Below are 20,041 nucleotides of genomic sequence, written 5' to 3'. Positions count from 1 at the left end.
GATTTGAGACTAATCAATATGCAAGTGCAATCCTAAAGAAAACTGACTTTTAGTAGATATACAAATTACAAAAAATACAAAAAGTTACGGTCTCTGCAAACACACACACACAAAAAAAAATCTGTGTGTCAAGCCATTTCATGGGGCTTTATTATTATTTATTATTAACTGATGACAGCTTTGAAAGAATTAAAAATGAGCAGAAAATCCAACACTGAAATACACTAAGAACTAACTATTGATATACATATAATAAATGGAGTAGAATAAAAAAACAGTGTAAAATTTTAGTTAGTCATAGGTTTTTGGCTTTAGCTCTGCATAAAAAAAAAAAAAAAAACATCCAAATTTTGTGTTTTAGAACGATCAGAGAGGGCTGCGACAGATTTCATTCATCAGTAGGGATTGGAAATGTCATCAGCTCAACATGTCTCCAATAATTAGTCCTAATCCTAAACATGTAAAGGAATTAAATTGCCATTTACTATACAGTACCACAGTTAAGTACCACACATAAAAACTCAAATGTCCAATAGAGGTCAGGCTTGTACTGTATGGTTTCTTGTATGAACTTGTTTGTACCTGTGGAGAGATGTTCATGACCGTGTCCTTGTGATGGTCCTCATTTTGGTGGACACGCTCAACTCTGACAGACACCGTGTGCTCCTCGCATTTAGAGTCCCAAGCGTGCACAGAAAACACCTTGTGACTTTCATGAAGAGCCACTTGACTCTTGAGAGTTACAGTCCCATCAGTGTCCACATCAAACCGCTTGTCAGAGGACTGAAAGAGCGTTCTTGTTCTTCCATCGCATGTATTAAAAATTACTGTGAGAAAAAGGGATTCAACTAAAACAATTGTAGAAAGTAGTATAAACAAGGATGTGTGTGTGTCTGTGTTCTGGCATATGTGGTTTATAAGGACACAAATGTGTATAATGGCATGGGATTACAATGTAAACATGGTTTATGAACTGAGTATAACCCAATTCCTGTGTCCTCGTAAACCGAATGGCTTAAAAAACATACTAAATGTTGTAGAGTCTTTTTATTAAAAAAATGCAGAAAGTTTTCTGTGATGAGTAGGTTTAGGGGTAGGATTAGTGTAGGGGGAGAGAATATACAGTTTGTACAGTATAAAAACCATTACGCCTAGGAGAGTCCCCGTAAACCACATATACTAGCATGTGTGTGTGTGTTTGACAGAACGATTTGCAATTTGTGAACATAGATCAGGTGTGTAACATCAGATTGATTAAAGATGCATCAGAAGAAGGGAGACAGATGGCATCACAGCATTTTACATTACAGTATACCATGTGACACTGTAAACAGATTACCATGGTAGAGACTGCCACATTACTGTACAATAATCTTGTGTTTGAAACGATGATTATGTGAACTGAAAATGTGTATAACTGTAATGAAAGCATTGGCAGTGCCTAATGAAACTTGTGAAAAAAGTACCAACGCAAATAATAATAATAATAATAATAATAATAATAAAAAAAACTGTAATCAGGAAATCAGGGTTACCAATTCAATACTTCATTTTAAAAAAGTAATGATACCAGATACTCAAACAATCAGTCCAAAACAGTGATAATGTAAAGAAGGCCATGCTGATTACATCAGAGATATCAGAGAGCATAGAGATTGCATTTTTAGTGAATTATTCATTCCATTGTGTGTTTTGCTTTAAAACACAAGCTCTGTCATATTCTGGCAATTTTGGTGACGTATAGGAGTCGTAGAGTAAGCACGTGAGAGTCTGTTATATTGATGCACAAACAACAAACCGTGTATCGCACATTCAGTTAAGTATTTTCCTCCCATAAATTTTGCGTCAGAAAGGGAAACTCCTACAAATGCATATGCAATAAGGTCAGCTGCAAAAATAACTGTATACATGCCTTTTCAGTGCTAATTTTTCAATGCGTGTCTTTAGTAAACCCTGACAGTTGTTTTTTAATGCCAAACGAGGGTTTGCGCTGGAGCTAGCTGTTAGTAAATCTGGCCCTATGTCATTGGAAATTCTAACAAAATATGGGCAGATGAAATGCTTCGTGAATAAGAAACATCTGAGGAGCGATGGCATGTCTTTTTGAGGCATGGGCGATGGACCATCAGCCAGTGAATTGGTGTGATTCTATATAGGCTTCAGACAATCGTTGCACTTGGAGGGTGTTCTCATAGCTACTGATGAGGCATTGATAGCATACATCACTAATAAACACTTACAGTATTTGTGTTCTACAATGCTTACAATTGAGCGAGACCCCTCACTCTGACACTAATGAAAGCAAATTTAGTAGATACAGTGCATGTATACAGTTTAATGGAATGTTATAGTTTCAGTCTCATGTCCTTCATCATGAAGGTCATGAGACTGAAACATTGCTAAGCTAATAAAATCATGGTTAAAAGTATTGCATTGTATAGAGAGATTATTTAGACAAATACTAAATATATTTAAACAAAAACTCTTCAGTTGCTTCAGTGTTTTATTTAAAGAGATTTGTGAACACAGCTTACCTCTTCCTAGTCTTCTTCCTTGGTGAAAGTGATCTCTGGGCACTTTAAAAACCAGCATCTCCGACTCAAAGCCAGGTGTACATGAAGACCCCTCAGCAAATCCATACAAAAGGACCTAATTTGAAGCATATTAAATCTTTTTATGTAACACACTTAAAATATGAGGTATGTATTCAGTGACAACATCTTTCAAATTACATAAATTCTTTTCTCACTCAGACACAACCACCAGCAAAACATACATTTCAAAACTGTTAGACTTTAGTTTAAAATTTAGCATAATACAAATCTAAACACGCTGAATAATGAATGCTTGTGTTATGAAAGAATGAGTTATTTGAGACATGTATGAATTGTTTTGGTAGTTTTAGTGCATTTTGGATGTGAAATTTACTGCTGTACCAAGCTAAAAATTTGTAAGAAGAACAATGTGAAGAGTTTTTTAAAAAAAAATGTGATGTATTGAGAAATGTGTCCTAGCGATTGAAAAAAAAAAAACTGGGTAACAGTTAACTGACCACTTCTAAATGTTTTATAACTACCCGAATTAATCATAAATTACAGTAGGAATATGTATTAATAAAGCATTTATTAACACACTGAGTAACTATTACTATATGTCTAAATAATAAGATGTATAAATGAATGTTTAAATAGTTTATTAATCATTTACTTACATTTCCTAAATGATCTTATGAACCACTAATGACAACTAAAGAACTGGTTTGTAAATAATGTAATACTTAATTTAAAAATGATAAATTGATCATTAATAAAGTATGAAAATACATTTATTAAACACATTATAGATATGTTTATAAATCAAGAACAAAGCATTTATAGGTATATTTATAAACTGCTTACTAATGTCTATTAATGCTTTATAAATGATGAACTAACTATTTACTAATGCTTAACTAATGCTTCATAGTGTGAGTTATTCTAAAGTGTTACCAAAACTGTAATATCAGAACCTTGATATCATTTTTCAAATGATGTTATTCATGAGTTTGCTTAATCAAAAAATTATAGAGCAAAATATGGTAAACAGGTTTAGTGTGCTGTCATTGCTTAAACATTTGCTCTTAGGCTGATTTTATAAAGATTAGTAAATGTTTAACTGGTATTAACGTGTAATAATGACATTGATTAGTACATTACGTTGTATATGGATTGTGGCTTCTGTGTCAGTGCACATTTACTCATGGCATTAAGGTGGGACACACAGTGGGAGGGTGTTGTATTACAGCATGAGATCCATGATGGTAATATTCTGTTGTTTTTAGTAATGAGGCTTCATGGCTTCCATCAGAGCCATGCCAGTCCACCTCACAGCTTGTAGGCAAAGCGAATGCAGCAACGGGTCAGGCTGGTAGTGCCCTGTACACCATGGCGGTGTCCCAAGCTCCATGCATCCCACACTCTTCTTTTAGCACCCTCTCTAATTTCTGGGTTGGAGTTCTAAACATGGTTAAAAGCTTTCCCTTAAACAAGTAGATGGTTATGAAGAGCAGTCCACTCAGCATCCCTTTATCCCATTTACCCCCTTCCTTAATTAATATTGGTGTTCAGAATAGGAACATATACACTCACCAGCCACTTTATTAGGAACACCTTGCTAGTACCGGGTTGGACCCCTGTTTGCTATCAAAACTGCCTTAATTCTTCATGGCATAGATTCAACAAGGTGTTGGAAACATTCCTCAGAGATTTTTGTCCATATTGACATGATAGCACCACAAAGTTGCTGCAGATTTGTCAGCTCCGGTTCCACCACATCCCAAAGGGGCTCTATTGGATTGAGATCTGGTGACTGTGGTGGCCATTTGAGTATAGTGAACTCATTGTTATGTTTGAGATGATTTGAGCTTTCTGACATGGCACGTAATCCTGCTGGAAGTAGCCATCAGAAGATGGGTACACTGTGTCCATTAATGGATGGACATGGTCAGCAACTATACTCGGTAGGCTATAGCATTTAAATAATGCTCAATCGGAACTATAGGGCCCAAAGTGTGCCAATAAAATATCCCCCACACCATCACACCACCAGCAGCAGCCTGAACCGTTGATACAAGTCAGGATGGATCCATGATATATGCCAAATTATTGAATGTCGCTGCAGAAATTGAGACTCATCAGACCAGGCAACATTTTTTCAACATTCTATTGTCCAATTTTGGTGAGCCCATGCAAATTGAATCCCGTTTTGTGTTCTTAGCTGACATGAGAGGCACCGGCATGGTATTCTGCTGCTGTAGCCCTTCTTCTTCAAGGTTGGATGTGTTGTGCGTTCAGAGATGCTCTTCTGGTCAGAACTGACGAGTTTGTGTCCGAGAAGAGCACTCAGTCGGCCGAAGTGACTTTTCTAAAGCGATACCGGGACCGCAGTGAACGAAAAATTGAAGATATAAGGTAATCAGAATAATCAAAAATCTAAATTAATGCATAACCAATGATTAATTTCCAATTGGAAACACAACCTAAGAGTAATAATCAATTACAATTGGAGTCAGATTAAACGAGTGAAATTAAGTGAACTTCACAGAGGCGCTGAAAAGACATAACCTTCGCCCAGGCTGTCGGATTCCGTTTTTGGGCCGATGCGGGGTTCCTTACATAAGTATTCTCCGAACATGAGTACACTAGACACTAAAGAGACACTAAAGATGTTCTTTGTTTTTGAAAAGTGCCCTGGATAAAATCCTACCTTAAAGAGGAAAATAATTACTCCAAGTCGCACAATCTTCATTGTCTCCATTAGAAGCAAAATTGTTCAAAAGGTCCTTCGGGTGTTACTTCCCTGTTGGTTTTTAAGATTGTACAGTTATTTAGTGCTTGAGGTGCACAAATCCCCACACAAGCAACATTTGTTATCATTTTAGGGGACAGGGTTGTCTAAGGGTGTGGCATATGTAGTGATGTAATGTGCCTCCAAATACATATTTGCTAGAAAATAAACAAAATTATTAAACTCAAAATTTAAACAACCTGCATTTGTCAGTGAATGAAGGGTACAGTATTTTTATGACTTGACTTGAACTGAGGAGGTCTATGATATCTTAAAGTTACAGTTCATAACTTTTGGCACTCTAGCAGTTAATAAACAGAACTGCATGCTCTTGCGGAAGAACATTGTAGCCGGAGCTACTTCTCTCTGTTTATGTCTATGACGAGTCACGCAGGTACTGTGTTACTCCGCAATGGTATGACCCAAACCATTCTAAAATAGACCGAATATAAACACTTATTATAGGTGTACTGTAGTGATTCAGGATAAGACAAAAACACAGGTTTGGAAAATGGATTAATGATGTACTCGCTCATAATATAATTATTGTAAATTTTGAATACAAAAAAGGTTGCAGACAGCAGCTTTAAGAAACCTCAAGGGCAGTTTCTGGTCACACATTTTTTCAGCCAGAAACCTGGTGAAAAAAAATGTTTGGGAATTCAACAAATATTTCCACGAGGGGGGGGGGGAGTAAAACTTTTACACTATTATATATTATTTACCGTTATTTGCCTACACAAAACATTCTTGTCAAAACAGCAGTTCACTTCTTTTTTTTTTTCTTTTTTTTTAATTACTAACAAAAGTCTTTCAATATTGAAATCACTTTTTCCAAAAATCTTTATACAGTCTGCATTACCATCATGATATGAATCTTATCATGATATGAATCTCTGATACTATTTTTCCAAGTAAAGTGTACAAAAAAACTGATCACATTTGTAACACTGTTAGTCATTCTCTTGTACTTTCTCACAAAAACTCATTCTGTATGCTTTATAAGCCTTTTGAAAAATGGGGACATGGGGTAATGTCCTCATAAGTCACCCTCTCACTGTAATACCTATGTCATACCCATGTCATTATACAAATTTGTGTCCTGATATGTCACAAAAACACGCACACACACACATAATGGTTTTATAATGAGCTAATGACATTTTTTAGCCCCTAATCCTAAATCTGCCCACCACACAAACATATATATATATATGCATTTTTAAAATTATAATAAAACATTTAGTATGTTTATTTAGCTTTTTGAATTATAAGGACATCCTCAAAATTTAGGGGGTGTGGCCTAAAATCTAAATACACACTTACACCACAATATAAGGACTTTGGGTCCTCATAATGTAGGTCAAAGCAGTACTCTTACTCACACACACACATACACACACACACACACACACACACACACACACACAGGTTTGTTTTGCTATCAAAGTGAGGACATTCCATAGGCGTAATGTTTTTTATTCTGTACAAACTGTACATTCTCTTCCCCTACACTACCCCTACCCCTAAACCTACCTATCACAGAAAATATTCTGCATTTTTACATTTTTAATAAAACATGGTGTGTACGTTCATAACAACTGGTGCACTAACATAGTGACTGTAGCCAGTCACTGCTCCCCGGACCTGGAGTGTGTGACTGTTAAATGCAGGCCTTTTTACCTTCCGAGGGAGTTTACTGTGGTCGTGATAACTGGCGTGTACAATCCACTTGGCTCTCGGACACTTGTATAGCAGCATTAGCTTACAGCAGAGCATGTTTCCTGACGCCGTGCACATAATTGCGAGGGATTTCAATCATGCAGATTTTAAAGCAGTGCTCACTAAATTTCACCAGCATGTAAGTGCGCTACCAGAGGAGCTAACATACTGGACAAGGTCTATACTAACATAAAACAGGGCTACAGAGCTAGACCATTACCACACCTGGGTCGGTCTGACCATATGTCCCTGCTCTTAATCCCTGCATACCTCCTCTAGGACTGTTAAAACATGGCCAGATGGAGCCTCTCAGCAGCTGCAGGACTGCTTTGACAGAACCAACTGGGATATTTTTGAACACCAGGACCTCAAAGTGTTTACAGATATTGTCTTGTGTTACATAAAGAACTGCACAGACATTGTCAACGTGGACAAACACATCCGGGCCTATCCCAATTGGAAACCCTGGATGACCAGGGAGGTCCAGCGGCTGCTAAAGGAGAGAAAAATCGCCTTCAGGTCTGGCGACAGGGCTCTCTACAGCACGGCCTGAGCCAATCTGAAAAAAGGGCATCAGAAGAGCCAAGGTTGACTACAGCAAGAGGGTTGATGACCATCTGGACAGCAACAACAGCAGGCAGGTGTGGCAGGCAGTTCAGCATCTCACCAACTTCAGGTCCGGCCTCAGAGCTGCTGAGGGTGACGCCTCGCTGGCAGAGGAGCTGAACCTCTTCTTTGCCCGCTTTGAGGTGGAATCAAACTATACAGCCATACAGCACCCAACGGCCCACAGCAACTGCAAATTCACCCTCTCTGTGGAGGAGCATGAGGTGAGGCGCACGTTGAGGGCCATCAACCCCAGAAAGGCTGCAGGCCCTGACAGCATCTCCGGACGTGTGCTGAAAGACTGTGCAGACCAGTTGGCTGGGATCTTTACTAGAATCTTTAACAAGTCCCTATCCCTATCTGTTGTACAACCCTGCCTGAAATCCTCCACTATAGTCCCTCTGCCCAAAAGACCTGGCCTTAACGATTACCGGCCAGTAGCACTCACCCTTGTGGTGATGAAGTGCTTCGAAAAACTGGTACAGAGACATATTCTATCATTTCTACCCCCCACCTTTGATCCATATCAGTTTGCCTACAGGGCAAATTTTTTCCAGGAGCTATTTGCTTTTTCCAGGAGCTATTTGCTTCTACCTCCAATTACATTGCTAACAGTGATTGTATGTTAATCGCCTAAATTATTACATTATTAGCTAACTGCAGTCTCCAAATTGTAATGTTGACATGCATTCTCTGTAAAGCTGCTTTGAAACGATATGTATCGTGAAAAGCGCTATACAAATAAAAGCAAGAACAAGAACAAGAAAAATAGGTGCACGGAGGACGCTGTAGCTGTAGCTCTTCACGCTGTGTTGACCCACCTGGAGCAGCAAGGGAACTACACTCGTCTCCTCTTTGTGGACTACAGCTCTGCGTTCAACACCATCCTCCCCCATGTACTGGTGTATAAATTGTTGGACCTGGGTCTGCCTAACTCCACATTTCAGTGCCCATTCTCACACCCACCCCAAAAACCTTGACTGAGGCAAACACAGCTTTTATTATCCTGGCGACAGAAGCCACTTACCTTCTTCCTCTGTTGCTTCGGCCTATCTTCCTTATCCTCCTGCTCCGCTGAACTTCCTGCATCTTCTAGCTCCCCGTTGGTTGTCAATGTCCCTGAAATCGGTTCCACTGCCATAACACTGGCCCACTAATGAGGGAGATAAACAAAATGTACAGTGGTGGTGGGTCCCCAGGAGAGGTTTGAGAAGCACTGGAAAAAAGATGCAAATGAAAAGTTTGATAGTCATAGCATTATGAAAGGCAATTACTGTGAATGAAATGTTTATATAGATCAGGGATGTCCAATCCTGCTCCAGAAGGGCCACTATCCAGCAGAGTTTAGCTGTAGCCCTAATTAAATGCCTGAACCAGCTTATTCAGAAGGCACTGTTGAGGACTTTGCGCAGCAATTCTTGGCAGTTTGAAGAAGCAGACGGAGACTATAAAGCACATCTTGCCTCGGCGTGGGCCTTCTTCTAGACCCCTGAGAGCCCAAGCTCCACCTGCTTGTCACCAAGGGCAGCCCCATGTGAAAGCTGCACCAGCCCCGCAACAGCCTGGATCGGCACCCCGGCCTCAATGGTCGCAGGAAGGTGGCACTGCCTGCTTGTCATCAGGCCACCAAGAACCCTCGTGAGGCTTCAAAGCGTCAAAGCGATCCTGAGATGGGTGACCCAGGGAAGGAGAGACTGCGGACCTGTTCTCCCCAGCCATCAGAGTGAGGAGGGAATTTTACATGGTCAATAAAAGAGCAATTTCCTCTTTCTTTGGGTGACACACACACGGTGTTCATGGCCCTCATTTTCACGATGGCCAGGCATTGAGTATTTGAACCAGAACCTTGGTGGACATGAACATTTCAGCTCCCCGTGTTCTGATGCAATAGGTCTGCGCAGAGCAGGTACATGTGATGAGTATCAATGAGGCGCAGCCCCCTCCAACCATCACCAACCATCTCCACAAAGGATCCAGGGAGCAAGGTAGGTATTTTAACATGCCATCCACCATGAGCACCAAGGGACGTGGCATCTCCTGCACCCCCTCGCCGCAAACTACCCACCTTGTGTGCACCAGATGTGGTTCCGCTAGTGGCACTGATACGGAGCCTGGATGCGTTGTTTGTCATTTCCAGCCCATCACACTGGCTCATCAGAACAATCCAGTTCAGCTATCTGATTCAGTTCTACAGATGCCCACCCAGAAACAGCGGCGTTCTTTCTACCTCAGTATGAGGCAAGAATGGTGCTGTCTTTTAGGTGGAGATCGCTGTCATCCTAGCAAAGTATGTGATAGAGCCTGTCCCTCTGTCTGAGATGAAGAAGGGGTTTTAGAGCCCCCCCTTCGTACCCAAGAAAGGAGGTGGGTTGAGACGAATCTGAATCGGGCCCTGTACAGGCTCCCATTTAAGATGGTCACACAAAAATAAATGCTCTCATGTGTCCAACATCAAGATTGGTTTGTGGTGATAGACCTGAAGGACATGTACTTTCAAGTTTTGGTCCTTCCTTGCCATTTTTACGGTTTGCTGTTGAGGACTGAGCATACCAGTACAAGGTCCTCCCTTTCGGGTTGTCCCTGGCTCCTCGCATCTTCACGAAGGTCGATAGAGTGACATGACAAAAATTGCATCAAGATTGTGTATACTGAATAAAAATTCCACTTTTTAAAACAAAAAAAATACAATGCAGTGCATAATACAATGCACGTTATATGTTTCAAATCACCCTTGTGTACTTACAGCATTCTTACCTAAGAAAGTACAGGGTAATAAAAGGCAATAACTGTGTAATAAACCTAACCTTAACCCATGTAGGTTAAGGTTAGGTTTATTACACAGTTATTGTAATCACTGTAATAAGTATGTACATGTGGAATAGGACTGTAAAATAAATTGTTACCAATTTGTCACACTGAAAAATATACATAACTTACGTATTGTAAGTGATATATAATTCATTATGTTTAAAGTTATTAAATTATGTATAAAGTGTGTCCAGCGTGTTAGCAAAAGGTGTTATGATGATACAGCACGGCCATGAGGTTTTATGCTAGATCAGATGTTCTCAATGTGAAATGTTTGAAAAGTGCATTTTGATGATCTGTTGAGATTAGTAGCATTCAAAGAGTTTTGCAAATTTACCACCTGCTTGTGAAAACTTTACCAAAGCTATTAAATAAACTAGACCGGAAGAGACTGGCTAATCATTATGTCAGACGATCGACCACAGTTTCATTTTTATGAGCTCTGTGGTGTTATCTAAAACAGATCAGCGTGGGGAAAATGAAGCAAAAAGTGGTCCAGCAGTCCCAGTTAAAGATTTAACTCACACTATAGAATAAGCAGAAAATGTGTGAAGAATTTCTGTCCATCCAGTAATAATAAATATTCATTATTTTACAGACATATCTCAGAAATCAAAGCAGAACTTCAGGATATAAAACAGTTAAGAAGGGAAGGTGATGAAGATTAAGAAAAAAAGACAAAATAATTTTCTGCTCTTTTTTTAAACTCACTCCAATGCTTCTAGAGGGTGTGATCTTCAGAGATTGGTGAGATAATGTAGAGTTACTGACTGAGAGGCTATTATGTGAGGTTAGGCAGACTGATAGAATGAAAGGGACCATGTTATATGGTCCCTACATTGTCAGTTGTGGTCTCCTCTCAAGGGAGGTTTTGAAAATTTTGACACTCTGTTGGCTTGTGGTAGCTTAGTAACTGTTGCTGAGTTGGAACAGGAATCTGAAATCGCTCTTGCTGTCACCTGTTTCATATTGCGTGCTAAGAGCAGTGCTTAACTGATTTATGCTTTCTGGCACGTTTGTGTGTATGGCAAAGATAAGGTCGGACGTGTGTCTGAGGACATCCTGGTGTTTGTCAGTGGTTGTGAGCAGAGGTAGACTGGCATCTTTGGTATCTCTCTCTCTTGCTCTGCTCTGATCTCCTGAAAGTATATTTCTTCAGGGTTATAGCTAACATATAAGAGTTAGGATGGTAGATTGCGAGAGCATCCTATTCTCTCATTCTCTGCTATGGTAGAATCTAAAGTAGAATGTGATTGGTTACTTGGTAGATAGGAGATATGATGGGCAGTACACAATGTGTCCCATGCTCTCATTTGCCGTCCTCTCCAATTGTTAATTGGAGTTTTAAGTAGGGCTAAATGCTTCTCTCTAGATGGATTCCTTTTTAGGGTTGAAGCAGGGTAAACAGAATTATGGTGGGCAGTCTGCAAGTCCTTCTATTTCATTTAACTCTCTACCCAATTATAGTTGGGTTTGAAGTAGGGATATTTTCTTCATAATTACTCAAATGTTACCTAGTTACTCTGCAGGAGTGAGCCGGACCATTATTTTAAAGTGAAAATCATTGTAAAAGAATAGTGGGGCTCTCCACAGTCATGCAACCCTGGGGACATAAAACACTGATCTTATATTTCTGGATGGTCTTCATGATGTTTTGTTTAAACAAGAGCAGCAGGATCCTTAGGAGGCTCAGCAACCAATGACAGCTTTAACTGTGGTATCTAGATACGTGAGTGGTTCAACATCTTTGATTTTGCAGTTGCACAACATATTTGAATGTATTGCAAAGTGTTTTCATTTAGAGTTTTCTTTGTCCTTTGGGCTTTTGCAGATAGATTACTGTTTTTTTTGTTGTTGTTGTTTGTTTGTTTGTTTGTTTGTTTTTTGTTTTTTTTGCAGAAATCTGTATTGCAGTACTTACCATACACAATATATTCACACTTTACTGTTTGTGATTGCTATACTTTTTTATTCAAATTATGGTAACACTTTAGAATACTGATCCTTCGTTAATGAATAACTACACAGGAACAAATAAGTAATGCATTATTAACACTCTGGTAACTACTATTAACTAACAAAAAACTCTGACTAGTGAATTAGTAAGTAATAGTGCTCAGTTGAAGGTGGTAGTTCACTATTAGCTAATCAGTAACTACTATTTTTTTCATACCTCCCAGAGAACTACTAAGAACTACTATATACAGGTTCATAATTAATGTGAATAATGCATTATGTATAATTAATTCTAAAGTAAAGGTCATGGTAACCCACTAATAATGACTGAAGTATTACCAAATCCTTCAGAAGGAATTACTAATTATTTGGATCAGTATTCTAAAGTGAGAAACATGATAACTATCTAGTAACTACTGGAGTCTTTTGAGGTTTTTGTACATTTTTGTACAGTTTTATGCAGTAATTCCTTCTGATGAATTTGGTAACTGTAACAATCCAGTGTCACTTGACTTGAACAGACTTGACTATAAGACTCACCGTCAGCAGGGTTACATAAACAGTACACAACAAAGCAACATGGTGAAGACAATGGCTTAAATACAAGAATAAAGAGAACACATGACTATGGCAACCAATGAGCAAGTGACACAAGGAACATGAGAACCAATGACAGAACAGAACTCAGAAACACATGACCATAGCCAACCAATGAGAACATGACACATAGACTAAGGGAGAACATGAGGAGCAAGGGATGCATGGCACAAACAAGCAACATGAAACAAACTACAAAATAAAAGACATGAAAACATGAACATGAAAATAAAACCCAAAACTATACGTGAAAGCAACACTTAAAAGGATAGTTCACCCAAAAATAATCCCATGATTTACTCACCCTCAAGCCATCCTAGGTTTATATGACAATCTTCTTTCAGATGAACACAATCCGAGATATATTTAAAAAATATCCCTAGTCCTCCAAGGTTTATAATGGTTGTGAATGGTAACTCACATTCTGAAGACAGAAAAAATGCATCCATCCATAAAAAAAAGTAATCCATACGTCTCCAGGGGGTTAATAAAGGCATTTTGAAGCAAAGGGATGTGTTTTTGTAAGAAAAATATTCATATATAAAACTTTATAAATTCGAATAACGAGCTTCCGGTGGACGACCACATGCAGAATGCGCAAGTTGACTTGCACCAAACGAGTAACCCGTGTCGCGATGTATGACGCAAGATGTAGGAGCATCGTAAGCTCAGACGCCTCTCACGGTTCAAACAAATACGGCTGGGCAACAAACTCAAGCTCCTCTTCTCTTAAATCGAAATCCTCTGACATTTCTCTGTAAAATTTCTCATTTTAGACTTCTAATTTGTGACTAGTGTTTTGTTTTGCTCTGTCGTCTTCGCCTCCACGTTCGTCATTGTGTCATTGCGTTCGGGTCAAAGGTTGCTCTTCCGCCCAAATTGACGTGCGCAATATGCGTACAGTCGTCTGCCGGAAGCTCGTATATTTGAATTATATTTTTATTTTTCTTACAAAAACACATCCCTTTGCTTCAAAAGGCCTCTATTAACCCCCTGGAGCCGTATGGATTACTTTTTTTTATGGATGGATGCATTTTCTTCAGAATCTGAGTTACCATTCACAACCATTATAAACCTTGGAGGACTAAGGATATTTTTAAATATATCTCGGATTGTGTTCATCTGAAAGAAGATTGTCATATAAACCTAGGATTGCTTGAGGGTGAGTAAATCATGGGATTATTTTCATTTTTGGGTAAACTATCCCTTTAAGTAATTACTAGTGGGTTACCATTTAGAATACTGATCCAAATAAGTAGAAGTTCCTTTAGAATTAATTAGTAACTCTTGAGTTATTACTATCCAATACTTTACAAAAACCTCAAAAGTTTACAATGACTCCAGTAGTTACTAGAGAGTTATCATGTTTTTCATTTTATACTGATCCAGATTTTTTTAGTAATTCCTTCTTAAGGATTTGGTAATACTTCAGTCATTACTAGTGGGTTACCATGATCTTCACTTTAGAATTAATTATACATTATGCATTATTCACATTAATTATGAACCTGTATATAGTAGTTCTTAGTAGTTCTCTGGGAGGTATGAAAGAAAAGGTAATTACTGATTAGCTAATAGTGAACGACCACCTTCAACTGACCACTATTACTTACTAATTCACTAATCAGTTTCTTGTTAGTTAATAGTAGTTAATAGAGTGTTAATAATGCATTACTTATTTGTTCCTGTGTAGTTATTCATTAACGAAGGATCAGTATTCTAAATTGTTACCCAAATTATTATTATTATTATTTTCATGTAGTGCCTACTGAATGCTCTGTAGCGTGTCTATGATCTGAAAGCCTTGTTTAATTTTGAGCACACATTAAATGGTTTTGAGGCAAATGTTGATTTTGTCAGAAGAGTCAGGGTTTTTGCGAGTATAGTAGAAGATTTGGTACTGTTTAAAGTTAACATGGATGAAGGTTTTAAGAAATGTCTCTGTAAAACAATTTACTATACTGTAAAGTTTTACAATATATATATTGATTGTTTCCTCTCCCTTCTGATTGATGCTCACAAATGCAAATGTTATGTGCTCTCTCTCTGCACACACACACACACACACACACGCACACACACACACACACACACACACACACACACACACACACAGGTTTGTTTTGCTATCAAAGTGAGGACTCTCCATAGGCGTAATGGTTTTTATACTGTACAAGCTGTATATTCTCTCCCCCTACATTACCCCTAACCCTAAACCTACCCATCACAGACAACTGTCTGCATTTTTACATTTTTAATAAAACATTGTTTAGGATGTTTTTAAAGCTATTTTAAATATGAGGACTCATGAAATGTCCTCATATTTCATGTTTATGTCATAATACCAGTGTAATACCCATGTCATTATACAAATTTTGTCCTCATAAATCACTAAAACAAGCACACACACACACACACACACACACACACACACACAATTTGAACATTGGTGTTGTCACCTGAGATAAATCTCTTATACTTGAACCAAGATTTATTATTTGGTTATCTGTTTTGGAATTTGCAAATCAGTTCTATAAAACCTATATATTTAGTATAGATATACTAAATGATTCACTGATTAAACGATCAGTTAATTGAGTCAAATGTATTCAAGTAAACAACAACAGATGCAAATGAGAAAGTTTAATGTTCATAACATTATGAAAGGCAACTACTTTATAAGAAAGGTAATTAAAGATTAAACATTAAAAGAGTGAAAAAGTTACATTGTGATTTTGAATCTTGTAATAAAATATTCTGAAAAAAAATAGTACAGTTTTTGATGATCTGTTGTGAGATTAGAAATAAGAATTTTTAAAATGTGAAAAACCAATTACTTGTGAAAACAGTACAAAAACAATAATAATAATAATAAAACTATATAATTAACAATTTGGCTGTATATTATCCTGTAGATCAGTGGTTCCCAAACCTGTCCTGAAGGACCCCCAGCTCTGCACATTTTGTATGTCGCCCTTTTCTGACACACCTACTTCAGGTCTTACAGTCTGTAGCTGATGAGTTGAATCAGGTGTGATAGATGAGAGAGACATCCAAAATGTGCAGTGCTGGGGGTCCTTCAGGACAGGTTTGGGAACCACTGCTTTACATAACAATGATTACAGCAATATTAAGATAATGTACATATGATAAATGTAAAATAATGTTCATGAAATGTAAAAAAAAGGAACAATTATGAATAAATAACTAATGAATTCTAAAGATGTAAAAGGCAAGGCAAGTTTATTTATATAGCGCATTTCATACACAATGGTAATTCAAAGTACTTTACATAGAAAATGAATGAAAATAATCATAAAATAATAAAATAAAAGACAAATACAATATGAGCGATGTTAGCAATATTGATGGCAGCATTGCTTGCTGAGCAAGAAGCTTTTTCACAGTCAGTACATTGGACATCATCTCCTTCACAGTCACACACAGATGCTTGAATGGTGCTATCCTGAGACAGTCTGTGGTTATCAAAAACTCTCAGGATAACATTGTAGTCACCCTGCTCCAATGTAAACTTCGGTTTCAGAAAGACACCGGTTGCTAAAATGGGCACATTATAATACTTAGACATGTATACTAAGCCAGCCAGATATTTCAATGTGGAACATATGAAAGAATGAGATTAATTTCTCCCCAAAACATTAGAAATTACTCACATGTTTCATTCATTGTGGCGGACCAATTTTCACTGGTTTCTCCTTGGGTCTCAACAGTAAAGGGACCAGCATAAGGAGGTCCATCTTTGTCCGTTATAGAGAGAAGCACTGGGGTTGAACCACGATTGCAAATCTTTATAATCCTTTCATTAATGACAGGAGCGTTGTCATTAACATCCGACAACTCAATTATCAGGGTTCCAGTGCCTGTCGCTGGAGCATCACCTGAACACAAGCACAGACATTAGAAAAAGGCTATGCTAGCATGATTTCTTCTCTTAAAAAAAGAAACACAAATTACCATCATCCACAGCCAAAATGATAGCTCTGTATTTGTCATCTTTGACACTGGAAGATTCTCTATCCATAAGTTTCCTGACTTTAATCAATCCAGTGTCTTGATTTACACTCAGCCAGCCTTCAGGATCATTGCCAATTTTATACCTGGAAGGAACCAAAACATACAGGTTAAAACTAGAAATGTTCAGCAAGAACAACTTAATGCTGGTTTGACAAAGTCTTTAAAACCATTTGAAGCTCAAAAGATATACAGGCATTTTGAATTCTGTGTAGAAGAGGTTTGATATTGGAAGGGATATCGGCCTTGATATCTAGCTGCGAGACAGTTGCTAAGATGGTTCTCAGTGATTCGTGCTAATGAGGCTATTTGACAAATATTTGACAAATCAAACAAACATTGAATTAATTTAAAAAATGTCCATCAATTCAAGTCTAATGGGATTTTTATTGTTCAACAAGATCTGGAAATCTGTAGAGAAATCAGTCAGAATCTTCAAATGGAATAATGAAATTTTGCTGGTTTGATTGTCTGGGAGTGGAAAATTATTTGCAACATTTCTTACATTATCTTCTGTGACTTTCCAATGTCTGGATCAGTGGCTGTATAAGAAACCAATTCAGTATCAATCGGTGAATCTTCAGGTTTGTAAATAATCTTCTCCTTTGGATTAAACTCTGGAGGCTCATTCACATCTTCTACATTCACCGTGACTGTGGCAGTGGAAGTGGCCAAAGCACCGACGAACGGCTCATCGTTCTCAACAATCACAGACAGAATGTATTGCTTGTTCTTCTCAAAGTCCAGAGGCTGAATGGAAAAGAAAGTGTCTTTTACTAAAGTTAAATCATCACAACCAATCGCCTGTGCAAACACATGAGCAACACACAGTACCTTTGCAGTGGTGATGATGCCCTCTAGCCGGCTGGGTCCAGTACTGACATTGAAAAACCCACCCTTGTCACCGCTAATAATCCGATATTTGGTTGACCAGGCAGGAGATCCCTCTTCATCTTCATCAGTAACTGCAAGTTTGGCCACTACAGCCCCTACTTTATTCTCTGGGACAGATACAGTTTGCTAAAACAAAGAGATGTATGGTGCGTATGAGTATTAAAGTTAAAACACTTATATTAAAACACTCTGAATATATCAATACACATTACCGAGGTTTGCTCAAACTGAGGTGCGTTATCATTGCTGTCAGTCACAGTAATAACAGCTGTGCCAGTGGTTGAATAACCTCTTCCTTCCATGTCAGTAGCCACAACTGTCAAAGTGTATTTGGACCATTTCTAAAAGGGAAGATGTTTTCAGGTGAGTTTGTTTACATTAAATCATTCTTCATCACTGTGAGATCCATTCATCAGATTTCTCACCTCTTTGTCCAAGCCTACAGAATTCACACGAATTCCTCCAGTAACAGAGTTGATTTCAAACATGTTTGGTTTTGGCAATTCTGGATCTTGCTTGACAATTGAGTAACTGATCACACCATTGTCAGTATTTGGATCATCTGCATCAGTGGCTGTGACTGTCATAAACTCATGACCTTCAGTGAGAGAAGAATAAAGACTGATTAGGAGGTACGAGCTGAAGAGACATTTTAAAAAAAAAAAAAAAAAAAAAAAACGCTAAAAACCTTTTCACTGAGAAACTGCACCATACACCTACCTATTTCAGCAGCTTCAGGGACATTTCCATTAAATGGATTTTGAGTAAAAACAGGATAATTATCATTTTGGTCCAGCACATGTACAATAATTTCCATCGGCTTGTCTTCTATATTCACATCAACTCCAGTAGCATGAGCTATAATCTAAAGACAAGAGAAGAAATACAGGCATGTTAAGATACAAATATCTGAGGTTGTTTGAACACAATCAATCAAATTTAGAGTTGTGTCTTTTAGTTCATGTCTGTTAGCTTTGACACATCAATATGGAAGTGTAGTCCTAAAACTGACTTATTTTTTAGAATATACAAATTACAATAAAAGTGCAAACACGTGAAAAGAAAACTGTCAAGTCATTTCACTGGGACTTTTTATCTGATACTTTATACTTTTTATCTTAGCTTTCAAAGACGTAAGAATGAGCAGACAATCCAACACTGAAATACACTAAACTATTGAAAAAAAAAATCAACTTACTCTGTATGAAGCTTTTCTTTCTCTGTCGAGTGGTCGAGTCACAAACAGATTCCCTGAAAATGTTTCTATAATAAAAGTCCCCTTAGGGTCCAGATCTGCTCCTTCACCTGTGATACTGTATTGCATCTGAGCTTCACTAGACTTTTCTGACTTTATCTAAATACAGAAAGAAATAAGAGAACAAAGTCAATAACAGATAAACCTCTTTCTCTTCATCTAATTCTGAACATTCCCTTCATGACTTTCACTCACCTGGACCAGCTTTATTGGGAAAGGACCTCTGCTATTCTCTATTACATTGAATGGAGGAATAACCCAACCTCTCTTTGCTCTCTTTAAACCCGTCGAAGGCTTTGGAAACATCAGAACCAGATCGTCAGAGGAAGATTCCATCTGAAAAAGTAAAAGACACTGAGCAACAAAACATTTTTGTTTAAAATTAAATACAGCACAGAATCAGAATCAGAATGAACTTTATTGCCAAGTATGCTTTCACACACATAAGGGATTTGTCTTGGTGACAGAAGCTTCAGAGTACAGACAGAATGACAGCAACAAGACACAAATAATAAAAATAAAGTAAGCAAATAAAAATAGATATATATATAAAAATACACAATATACAAAATAGACAATATGCAACATATGTACAGGTATGTTATATACAAATGCAAGGGAATGTGAATAATAGGTGTGATATGCTAAATAAATGTAAGCATAAATAGTGTTGTGTATTGCATGTTTATTTCCCAAAGTGGCCTGGATGTGAGGGGTCTGGAGTGATTGACAGCCCTGTTACTCACTCTGGATGAGTACAGTTCTTGGAGAGTGGGAAAGGGTGTACCAATGATTCTCCCGGCAGTCCAGACTATCCACTGTAATCTTCTGTGGCCTGTTGCACAA

General features: G+C 37.9%; 1 protein-coding gene across 7 annotated transcripts in view; it reads right to left on the bottom strand.

Moving 5' to 3' along the window:
• The window catches only part of LOC127516451 (cadherin-4), a 60,853-nt gene that overhangs the window by 20,185 nt on the left and 20,627 nt on the right, over positions 1-20,041 (bottom strand). For 2 of the 7 annotated variants that reach the window (XM_051901103.1, XM_051901101.1), the window contains exons 5-13: positions 19,139-19,294; positions 18,661-18,805; positions 18,366-18,538; positions 18,153-18,281; positions 17,881-18,066; positions 17,552-17,796; positions 16,990-17,132; positions 16,689-16,913; positions 16,313-16,572 (exon numbers count right to left, since the gene is read on the bottom strand). The exons of 1 other annotated variant lie outside the window; for it this stretch is intronic. In XM_051901103.1, the coding sequence (XP_051757063.1) occupies positions 16,328-16,572; positions 16,689-16,913; positions 16,990-17,132; positions 17,552-17,796; positions 17,881-18,066; positions 18,153-18,281; positions 18,366-18,538; positions 18,661-18,805; positions 19,139-19,294 (1,647 nt within the window). In that variant the 3' untranslated portion in view covers positions 16,313-16,327. Of the gene's footprint in view, positions 1-16,312; positions 16,573-16,688; positions 16,914-16,989; positions 17,133-17,551; positions 17,797-17,880; positions 18,067-18,152; positions 18,282-18,365; positions 18,539-18,660; positions 18,806-19,138; positions 19,295-20,041 lie in introns of those variants that run through there. 4 more of the 7 variants (XM_051901102.1, XM_051901100.1, XM_051901104.1 and 1 more) reach the window with 2 other exon arrangements.

Source organism: Ctenopharyngodon idella, chromosome 7 (genome assembly GCF_019924925.1).
Source record: "Ctenopharyngodon idella isolate HZGC_01 chromosome 7, HZGC01, whole genome shotgun sequence".
Classification (NCBI taxonomy): Eukaryota; Metazoa; Chordata; class Actinopteri; order Cypriniformes; family Xenocyprididae; genus Ctenopharyngodon; species Ctenopharyngodon idella.
This window is presented reverse-complemented; position numbering and strand designations above follow the sequence as displayed.